Genomic DNA, 11,904 nt, shown 5'->3' on the forward strand with positions numbered 1-11,904 from the left:
TTCTTGCATTCCTTCCACTTTTGCATGCTTCTTTTCCATCCTCCAAGCCATTCCTGCCCTATAATCTCTGAAAACACTTAACACACATATCAAGGCATCTAATGGTAATAAGAGAGGATTAATAATAAGCAAATATAAGATCAAAGAAGCATGTTTTCAATCAAAACACATAATTAGGAAGGAAATATAAAACCATGCAAATAATATGAATAAGTGGGTAAAGAGTTGATGAAATCCACTCAATTGAGCACAAGATAAACCATGAAATAGTGGTTTATCAATGGGACCTATTGTGAAGAGAGTTCTTAGATAAGTTCTTTCCTCCGGAGAAGACTGACTATATCCGTAAGGAAATTTCCGGTATAATGCAAAGAGACCAAGAGACACTCTATGAATATTGGACTCAATTTAAGAGGTTGTTGGAATCTTGTCCATATCATGGATTAGATATTCATTTGCTCATTAGCTATTTCACTGGAGGTCTTTGTGCACCTGATAAAAGTTTGCTTACCGCTTCTAGTGGTAGTTCTCTTTCTAAGAACAAGACGGTGGCGAAAGTATGGAGTTTGATCAATGATGTTACCGAAACTACCCAACATGTGAGAGTGAGGAATAATCCTCCCAAGAGTGTGGTGGAAGCACCTTCTTCTGACTTGGCTTTGACTAAAGTACTTGGAGAAATGACCACTCTCTTCAAAGAGATTCACCAAGGACAAAAGGCATCTCAATCAATCAAAGCCATCCAAGCCCCACCTCAAATCCTCCAACTTGAAGGACCTCCAAGAGTGTGTGGGGTGTGCTCTTGTACTTCACACTATACCGACCAATGCCCTCAAGTCCAAGGGGATTACACTCTTGCGGTAGCCAACAACTACAACAACCGGCCACCTTATCAATCTCAAGGTCAAAGCAATTACTCCCATGGTAATAGCTCTAATCAAGGGTAGAGGGACAATGCTCAAGGAAACAACCATAATCAAAGATGGAACCAAGGCAACTCATCTTCTCAATACTACAACAATACCTACCAAGTCAACCAAAACCACCATAATCAACCATACCAACACTCACAACAAAACCAAGCCAACAACAATAGATACCAAATGCCTCACAAAAGACAATAAATCAATCAACCTTCTTCTTCTCCCACAAATCAAGGCGATGACTCTCACCGTGCACTTTACCAAGAACAAGAGAGACTTAGGGCTATGATAGAGAAAAATGAAAAGAAACACTAGGAATCTCAACGCAAAAGTTGGCACTATGAGTGCTCAAATGTCCTCTATAGCCGAGATTCTCTCAAGGTTGGTCCTACCTCCTACCAACAATACTAACACCAACCAAGCCTCTAGCTCATCTAGCCTTCCTTCCTAACCTATCCCAAACCCAAGGGGTAGCATCAATGCAATTACCTTGAAGAGTGGTTGATAAACCCCAATTTTGTGGTTTATCTTGTACTTAATTTGGGGGATTTTATCACCTTTTCCCACATTTATTCAATGAAATAGCATGGTTTTGCAATTCTCCCTTGATTTGTACTTAAATGTGAAAACATGCTTTTTAGGCTTTAAAATAGCTAAATTCAATTCACTTTAATTCCATTCAATGCTTTGATATATTTGTTGAGCGATTTCAGGTTCACAGGGCAAGTATTGGATGGAAGAAGTGAGGAAAAAAGCATGCAAAGTGGGAGAACTCATGAAGAAATGAAGGAACCGCAAAGCTGTCAAGCCTGACCTCTTCGCACTCAATCGACTATAACTTGAGCTACAGAGATCCAAATGAGGCGGTTTCAATTGCGTTGGAAAGTTAACATCCAGAGCTTCGAAATGATATAAAATTTGCTATATATTATTTCACGTTCAGGGGCGCGCACGCGCCATGTACGCGTGCATGCTGATGCTGCTCGTGGCCCACTAAAGATAAAATCGATGGGGGCGATTTCTGAAGCACTTTGGGCCCAACCTAACTCATTTATGATGCTATTTCATGAAGAATTCAAGCAGGGGCAAAGGGGGAGCAATTGTTTGTAACTTAGCATCATGTAGGTTAGTTTCTAGAGAGAGAAGAGGGCTCCCTCTTCTCTCTAGAATTAGGGTTCTTAGGCCATTTCCATCTTAGATCTAGGTTCAATTACATGTTTTCATCTTGTTTCTTTTATGATTTCTTACTCCTACTCTTTCATTCTCATTATTTGTAGTGTTAATTTCTCTTTATGTTCTTTTTTATGTTGATGAACACTTGTTGGATTTGGATTTTGTTTTAATGAAATTTGATTTTGATGTTCTTTTATTGTTGATTTGAATTGTGATCTTACTTTCCTTGCAATTAGTAGTTAGTAGATTTATCATTCTTGTATATTTACCATGCTTTTCATTTATACCCACCAAGTGTTTGACAAAATACTTGGTTGGGCTTTAGAGTAGATTTTGAGCATTCTTGGCTTGGAAAGAGTAATTAGGTAATCTTGAGTCATGAAAACCCAACTCTTGTTGGTGATCTCGAGTTGTTAGCTAGTATTGTTTCCATTAACTCTAATCTCTTGCTAATTCACTTAGTGAGATGATTAGGACTTTTGAATTGAGATTAGCTAGTCTTGTTAGACTTTTTCTCATGGAAGATAACCTATATCTTCTTCCAATGTTAGAGATGACATAATAAGATAAATTCTTGTTTATATTTGTGACATGATTAACTAGTCTTGTTTGACATTCTCCCTATGTGAAGATGACATGATACCTTCTTCCGTTTGTTGGATTTGACTAAATAAGATGAATTAATCAATGTATGACTAGGATAGAAAGCCTATGATCTCAATTCTTGCCATGAATGTCTCTCTTTATTACTTGCTTTCTTTAGTTACTTGCTTGATTTACTCTTCTTGTCATTTAAATTCTTGTCCATTTACTTCCTTGCCCCTTTATCAATCATAGCTCCTTGTTCCTTCATAGCCAATAATCATCCACTTCATTGCAATTCCTTGTGAGACGACCCGGAGTCCAAATACTTCGGTTAATTCTTATTTGGGGTTTGTACATGTGACAACCTAAATTTTTGTATGTGAGGAATCTTTGTTGGTCTAGAACTATACTTGGAACAAGAATTCAATTGAAAAATTCTATATCAACAAATGTTCACACTTCAAAATGGCGCCGTTGCCGGGGAGTTGCAATGGTGCTATGTTATTGGCTATTGTATATATTGTAAATAGCTTGATTTTTGGTTTGCTTGTTGGCTTTTGCTAGTTGTAGGACTTTGTTTTCTTTGTTTCTTGTTAGTTTTGTTTTTGTCTTCTCTTATCACTATGAATTCTCATCACTTTGGCTATGAGTGTGGTTCAAACTATATTGTAGGAAATGGAAGCTTCAATAAGGAAGTGCATCAAGGATTTAGAAATCAAAGATGGGAGGAGCCCCAAGCTTATGGATAACCTTCTTGGCAACATCCTCCTCCGAACTCTTATGGGTATAATCCTAATCCTAACGCATACCAATCCAATGTCTGTGATGACCCTTATTGTGATTGTCAACCACAACCACCACATACATATGACCCTTTCCCTCAACATAGCCCTCAACAACCATACTCACAAGCCTCATACCACCATTCACCTCCACATGATCCTAAACCATACCTACCATACCAACCACCATATGAACCATACTTAGAGCCACCACCATTCCAACACTAATACTCCCAAGAACCACAAAGTCCACACACCACCTCAAGAATTTCACTAATATGAACCACCTTCCAACTATAATACCTTTCCCTCAAACAATGAACCCTCTCTTCCACTACAACCCTCCGATGAAGCCTTTATGCTAGAATTAAGGGATCTTGAATCTCATATCTTAAGGCAACACGAGGAGGATGAAAAGAAATTTGATGAGTTAAGAGCAAAAATGGCTATCATGGTAGAAGCCATTGGCAACATAGTCTCATCCCGCCTAAGCCTATGCGATCAAGGAACTTCCATTGTGGAATGTGGAGAAGCAACCAAGGAGCTTAGTGAGGGAGTGAACTTGAAGCTCCAAGGTGAAGAAGAGGAGTTAAAGCAAGAAATGCAACAAGAGGAGGAGGTAGAGATTATTGAACAAAAGAAAGTAGTGGTTGGAGCCTTAGGATATGTTGAGTACATAGAGGAAGCACAAATTGAAGAGCCTTCTTCCATGGAGTTCGAAGTTGATATTGAGGAGGAGAGTGCACAACCTCCAAGGTACAATGTGATTGAAGAATTGAAAGAAGTGTTCCAATCAATAGGCCCGCCTATTTATGATGACTCCGCATCAACATATGATCCTCTTGAATTTGAAGAATCCTTCCCCACTATGCTTGGAATTGATGATGAGGTAGATTTCACTCAACTTCCTATGTATGATTTGAGTGATGGAAAAGAGCTAGAGGACATTGGTGAAGAAGAATGTGAACTTGAGGAAGCTTGGCGAAAGGTAGAGCATGAAGTATCTTGCCAAGTAGTGAAAGCCTTCCAAAAAGGATGGACGGGAGTGGAACGTGTTTTGTCAAGACTGTTAGGAACTCCTCCACTTAGGTTGTCATCTAATCCTTCGTTTGAGTGGGTAAAACTTCTAACTCTTAGCTTCATTATCCCACTTGAATTTGGTTTGCTTGAAACGGATGGACAACTTAGAGAGCTTTGTGGAATTAAGCAAAAGAGGAGGATGTTTAGTGGTTGGCGTTGTAAGTCTAGGCTCATTATGGTTGAAGCTTCAAGGAGTAAAGGTTGGACTAGTGCTCAATTGGATGGGTCTAGGAGGATAGTTTGGTGCTTCCATGAGAATTCATCTCTCTTGCCACCCGGAGGAAATCACCATGATCAACTCAAGGACGGGTGTGAAAACAAGGTGTGGGATCCCGGATCACACAAGGAAAATCAACTTTGGGAGCCCATGGTTTGTGATGAACTCCATCAAAGCTTGGAGTTATTAACCTTGAATGATGAAGCATAATGGAAGTCCAAGCATTGGTGGATGTTTAAGGATGGATTCAAGCACAAGCCACCTTGATGAAGAGCTCCCCATAAGTCCAACTTAAGGACAATAAACAAAAGTGCTAGGTGGGAGACACCCCACCATGGTAACATCTTTTCATCTTTCCCTTTTGTACATATTGGTAAAATAAGTTTAATTTCATGTTTTGTTTGATTAGTTGAGTTTAATTGGGAGTCTAGTAGGTTAAATAAGGTTTTATGATGTTTTGGTAGCTGTTTGGAGGTTTGGAATGCTTGGTTTGGTGTAAAAACATAGAAAATTTTGAAAAACAGAGCACCATCCACGCGCATGCGTGCTTCACGCGTACGCGTGAATCAAGCAATTTCGACCATTTACGCGCATGCGTCATGTATGCGTACGCGTGGATTGATTTTTCCACTTCCCATACATTCACCCGAGAGTTGTGCCTGAAGTATGCCAACTTTGTGCCCCAAGGCACGCGCACGCGTACCTTGCGTGTCCGCGCCGACTCTCTGCTTTGCCATGCATGCGTACGTGTCAGCCGCGCGTACGCATCGCTGCCATTTCATCAATCCACGCTTACGCGTACATGATGCGCACGCGTAGATTGCCCTGTTCACTCACCTTCTTTTTTTCTCCTCTTTCCATTTCTTTCCTTCTTTTCTCTTCTCTTCTTTTCTTTCCACCCTTCAAACATCATCCAACACTACCAAACACCATGTAACACCATTTCTTTTAGTTAGTTTAATTTTTGTTTTCCATTGTAAGTGTTAGATTACTAATCTTGTTTATTGTTTACTGCTGCTTATTACTAATAGGATGTTAGTTTAACATCATTGTTTTAATTGTCATTGTTGGATTTCTGTGATGAGGTGTATTTGGTTACTTGGTTTGGAACTTTTCATGCTTAATGTCTTTAAACACCAAGTACATGGTACATTGCCTTCATGCATCTTGACTCTTTGAATTGCATGTTTTGGCCACCATGCATTCATCATCCATTGTTAGGCAATTGTACATTATCAATGTATTTTTTTAGGATGCTTGTTCTAATTGATCATCACCTATTTCATACATTGAGATTGTGAAATTGTGAAATTGGATCGAAAGCTTACCTAGTGACATATTTTTGAGCTTTTCAAGCTTTGTGGACCATGCTTGCTATGTGATTGATTTTTGACTTCTATATCCTTTTTCCTAAGTTCCATAGCATTCATGTGTTCCACCTCTATGTCACTTAGGTGTTGCAACAACTTCAATATGTGTCATTGTTTGATGTGTGAGCTCTCTATACCATTTTGTTCATCAAATTTACTTATACATTAATCAATGTCCATGCATTATCCAATTTCACAATTGCTTGATTTTTGCTTGAATGCTTTTATGCTTCTTCACTACTCGTTGGGTTGTTTTAGCCTACAAGTCTTTTAAAGTATCTCAAGCACACTAGAATGAGTGAAGTGCATATTTTCTTTTGTATAATTGTGACATGATTTTTAAATACTAGGGTGTGAGTTCTAAACCGCATGCAAGTTAGGACCCACACACTTATTTTTCATTATTGTCACACCAATTCACTCACTCAATTCTAGTGATTTACCTCATTCCAACAATCCATGCTTCCTTGCTTGTGCATTTACTTGTCTTATTATCTCCTGTTTTCTATGTTCAGGATGAATCATCATAAGCAAAAACCGGAAGTGCGAGAAGAACACGCAACATCGGTTGACCTACCAACTGAAGGTAGCAACTAGGAAAGTCGCCGTACCCCTTTGTTCATCTTTGGATGCACCGAGGACTATGCAAACTTTTAATTGTGGGGAGGTCGTCCGACCGCTCGGCATTTTGGGGTGACAAGTTTCTAATCACAACACTTTTGCATTTCATTTTTAGGTCTTTTAGAATTTTTGGTTTCATTGCATATGTATATATTAAGCTTAGTCAAAATCATGATATTTTCCAAGGATTTTATCTATAGGGCACCCCAATTGAAAAAAAAAAATTTTTTAGAACTTGCTCGAATTATATACTTTGTGGAACATGATTTTTGAGCTAAGAACACAAGCATGTGAGATTTGAGCCTAATTGTGTGGTTACATCATATATAACCACTTATTTTCATTCTTGTGTGCATTATTCTCTTCCTATGATTGTAATCTTTGATTTGTTTAATTCTATATGTCCATTATTTTGTGTATACATACATTTATATGATTGAGGCCATTGTTCAAATAGCTCACTTACCTAAATAACCCTACCTTTTATCTTCCATTGATAACCAATTTGAGCCTATGCTTAACCCATTTGTTGTTAATTGTAGCACATTACAAGCCTAAGTGAAAAATAATAAATATCCCTTAATTTGGATCTTTGATTAGCTTAGGCTAGTGAGCGTGTTTATCATTTGATTTTGAGAGAGTTGGGAACATTGGGTAGAGATAAAAGTGTATTTTTGTATTTGTGTTGAGAATCTTGGGAATTGGGTACATACTCATGTATTAATCATGTGTAAACGATATGCATTAATGTTCTTGTATATATATTTTAGTTTGAAAAGAAAAAAAATTAATGAAAAAATAATAATAATAAAAAAAAGAAAAAAATGAAAATAAATAATAGAAAAAGAAAGACAAAGAATTGCAATAAAAAGGGGACAAAATGCTCCAAATTAAGGTTCAATAAAAGTCAATGCATATGGGTGGTGATAAAAAAGAGAATGCATGAATGTGTAAAAAAGTGAAGAATGGGTAGTTAAGTTTGTTTAGAATTGTATAGGTTGTCATAGGTTAGGTGGAAGTTTAAGTTAATCAAAGATTCAAATCTCAAGCCCACTTGACCATATGCATCCTACCTTGACCCTAACCCCATTACAACCTATGGGAAGTCCTCATGATATTTGTATGCATGCATGAAATAATTGTTGATTGTTAGATGAAAAACAAATCTTGGAAAACATGATTAGGGGAGAATTGAGTGAATCAACCCCATACACTTGAGTGACTAGAGCGGATACACATCCGGTGAGAGTTCGATTGCTCAATTTCATGTTTCCACCCATGATCATCTCTTTTCTTGCAAGTTTGTAAAATCTTTTTAATAATTCAATTCAATTGTGGGTTTGATTTGACTGCTATGGCTTTAGCCCTTGTACTTAAATATGTTTTCTTGGAAGTTGACTTGTTTTGACCAAGTGGATGCATTCATATAGATAGATTGCATATAGATAGATTGTATTTAGTTAGTTTGCATTGAATAAATGTTGATATCCCTTTGCTTATTTCTTGATTTTAGCATGAGGACATGCTTAGTTTAAGTGTGGGGAGATTTGATAAATCCCAATTTTGTGGTTTATCTTGTGCTTAATTTGGGGGATTTTATCACCTTTTCCCACATTTCTTCAATGAAATAGCATGGTTTTGCAATTCTCCCTTGATTTGTGCTTAAATGTGAAAACATGCTTTTTAGGCCTTAAAATAGCTAAATTCAATTCACTTTAATTCCATTCGATGCCTTGATGTATTTGTTGAGTGATTTCAGGTTCATAGGGTAAGTATTGGATGGAAGAAGTGAGGAGAAAAGCATGCAAAGTGGGAGAACTCATGAAGAAATGAAGGAACCGCAAAGCTAATATCTGGAGCTTCAGAGTGGGAGAAAAGCTGACCTCTTCGCACTCAATTGACCATAACTTGAGCTACAGAGGTCCAAATGAGACGGTTCTAGTTGCGTCGGAAAGCTAACATCCGGAGCTTTGAAATAATATAAAATTTACCATATGTTGCTTCACGTTAAGGGGCGCGCACGCGCCATGTACGCATGTACGCCGATGCTGTTAGTGGCCCACTAAAGATGAAATCGCTGGGGGTGATTTCTGAAGCACTTTGGGCCCAACCCAACCCATTTCTGATGCTATTTTATGTAGAATTCAAGCAGGGGCAAAGGGGGAGCAATTGTTTGTAACTTAGCATCATGTAGGTTAGTTTCTAGAGAGAAAAGCTCCCTCTTCTCTCTAGAATTAGGGTTCTTAGGCCATTTCCATCTTAGATCTAGTTCAATTACATGTTTTCATCTTGTTTCTTTTATGATTTCTTACTCCTACCCTTTCATTCTCATGATTTGTAGTGTTAATTTCTCTTTATGTTCTCTTTTATGTTGATAAACACTTGTTGGATTTGGATTTTCTTTTAATGAAATTTGATTTTGATGTTCTTTTATTGTTGATTTGAATTGTGATCTTACTTTCCTTGCAATTAGTAGTTGGTAGATTTATCATTCTTGTATATTTACCATGCTTTTCATTTATACCCACCAAGTGTTTGACAAAATACTTGGTTGGGCTTTAGAGTAGATTTTGATAATTCTTGGCTTGGAAAGAGTAATTAGGTAATCTTGAGTCATAAAAGCCCAACTCTTGTTGGTGATCTAGAGTTGTTAGCTAGTATTGTTTCCATTAACTCTAATCTCTTGCTAATTCACTTAGTGAGATGATTAGGACTTTTGGATTGAGATTAGCTAGTCTTGTTAGACTTTCTCTCATGGAAGATAACCTATATCTTCTTCCAATGTTGGAGATGACGTAATAAGATAAATTCTTGTTTATATTTGTGACATGATTAATTAGTCTTGTTTGACATTCTCCCTATGTGAAGATGACATGATACCTTCTTCCGTTTGTTGGAGTTGACTAAATAAGATGAATTAATCAATGTATGACTAGGATAGAAAGCCTATGATCTCAATTCTTGCCATGAATGTCTCTCTTTATTACTTGCTTTTTTTAGTTACTTGCTTGATTTACTCTTCTTGTCATTTAAATTCTTGTCCATTTACTTCCTTGCCCCTTTATCAATCATAGCCCCTTGTTCCTTCATAGCCAATAATCATTCACTTCATTGCAATTCCTTGTGAGACGACCCGGAGTCCAAATACACCGGTTAATTCTTATTTGGGGTTTGTACATGTGACAACCTAAATTTTTGTATGTGAGGACTCTTTGTTGGTCTAGAATTATACTTGCAACGAGAATTCAATTGAGAAATTCTATATTAACAAAAGTTCACACTTCAGTGGTACAACACTTGAGGAAGTTGAACCCAAGCCCATCAAGTTGGTGGAGGATGTTCCTAATGTAGAAGTTGGTGAAATAATGGAGATAGATGAAGATGAAAAGGAGGAAGAAGTTACAAAGGAAGAAGAAGAACAATTGAGGGCCAAGGAACCGAAGAGGAAGAACAACTTAGAGGAACAAATTCCTATACCTTTCCCTACGATAACCAAGAAAGCCAAGAATCATGAGGAGCTTGATCCCAACATAGTACAAATCTTCAAGAATGTGAAGGTAACTATTCCACTCTTTGATACCATACATCAAGTCCCAAAATATGCTAAATTCCTTAAGGATGTGTGCACTCACAAAGAGAAGATTGGTGGGCTAAGGATGAATCTATTAGGTAATTCTGTTTCTTTTGTGATGGATGATTTTCCTGAAAAATATAGTAAGCCCGGTCCTTGCTTGGTATCTTGTATGATTGGTGAGATTCAACTTAAGGATTGCATATGCGACCTAGGGTCGTGTGTGAGCATTATGCCACTCTCGATTTATGAGAAATTGAACCTTGCTCCGTTGAGGCGATCCGGGGCTAGGTTTGTGCTTACGGACAAGAGTATAATTTCAGTTGTGGGTATTGCTGAGAATGTGTTGGTGAGAATTCAAGACTTAATCTCCATTAATGTAACTTTTTATAAGTCAAAAGTTGAAAAAAGTAACTTTTTGGTGTTTCCCAAATGGACCCTTAGTTCTAGAGTAAAAGTAGATTTATATGTTCCCTTGCTAGATTGTATTTACTTATACCTTGCTTTAATTGCTTAATTTAGTTTCTTGCACTTTAAGATTCTTGCATGCTAAGCTTTAGTAGTTTAAATTCTTGTTTATGACTCCCAACCCCGGAATTCTAACCAATATTGATGCACATGTTTGCCCATTCTCTTGAGGACGACCCGACACTAATACTCTCGGTTACTTTTTATTGGGGTTGACTTGTGACAACCATATCAAAATTTGATCAAAAGGATTATTTGTTGGTTTAGGACTATACTATGACATGATTTTCTATTGAGAAATTCTAGGCCAACGAAAAATCTTCACATCAGGTTGATAAAAAGGCAAGAAATTAAATGACAAGAAAGTTAAATGACAAGAAAATAAATCAAACAACTAAAAATAACAAATACTAGAAAGAGGCATTCATGGCAAGGATTGAGAATCTAGGTTTTCTATCGTAGTCATTAATCATAACATAATAATTATCAAGAGATAATCCTATTTTGTTATCTCCAACATTGGGAAAAAATCAAACAAGACTAGTTAATCTCAATCCATAAGTCCTAATAAACTTACTAATTGAATTATCAAGAGATTAGCGTTAATGAAAACAATATTAACTAACAACTCTAGATCACCAACAAAAGTTGGGTATTAATGACTCAAGAGCACCTAATTTCCTTTTCCAAGACAAGAATGCACAAAATATACTCTAGAGCCCAACCAAGTATTTTGTCAAACACTTGGAAGGTATAAAAGGAAAGCATGGTAAAAGGACAAGAATAATAAAATCTACTACTATCAAATGCGAGAAAATAACAATAACAACTTAATTAAACAATAAGAAATATAAAAAGACATCAATTGCGTTAAAGAAAATAGAAATCAACAGGAGTTCATAAACATAAAAGTGGTTCAAAAGAGAACTTAACAAGAGAAACTAAGAAGATTGAAGCAAATCAAAAAGGAAAAGTAAAGGAAACTAAATCAAAACAAGTAATTAAACATAAATCTAAGAGAAAACTAAACTAAGAACCCTAATTTCTAGAGAGAAGAGGGAGCTTCTCTCTCTAGAAAACTACCCTAAAACATGGTTCTAACCTAATCTAATTG

The 11,904-nt window shown here is 36.9% G+C and overlaps 1 protein-coding gene across 1 annotated transcript; it reads left to right on the forward strand.

Annotated features, from left to right (window-relative positions):
• Window positions 1–365: 365 nt before the first annotated feature.
• On the forward strand, window positions 366–10,839 carry LOC140183057 (uncharacterized). Its single transcript, XM_072231058.1, has 2 exons — window positions 366–943; window positions 10,038–10,839. The coding sequence occupies exons 1-2, from the start codon at window positions 366–368 to the stop codon at window positions 10,837–10,839; spliced, it is 1,380 nt and encodes a 459-aa protein (XP_072087159.1).
• The last annotated feature ends 1,065 nt before the right edge of the window (window positions 10,840–11,904 follow it).

Source organism: Arachis hypogaea, chromosome 20 (genome assembly GCF_003086295.3).
Source record: "Arachis hypogaea cultivar Tifrunner chromosome 20, arahy.Tifrunner.gnm2.J5K5, whole genome shotgun sequence".
Taxonomy (NCBI): Eukaryota; Viridiplantae; Streptophyta; class Magnoliopsida; order Fabales; family Fabaceae; genus Arachis; species Arachis hypogaea.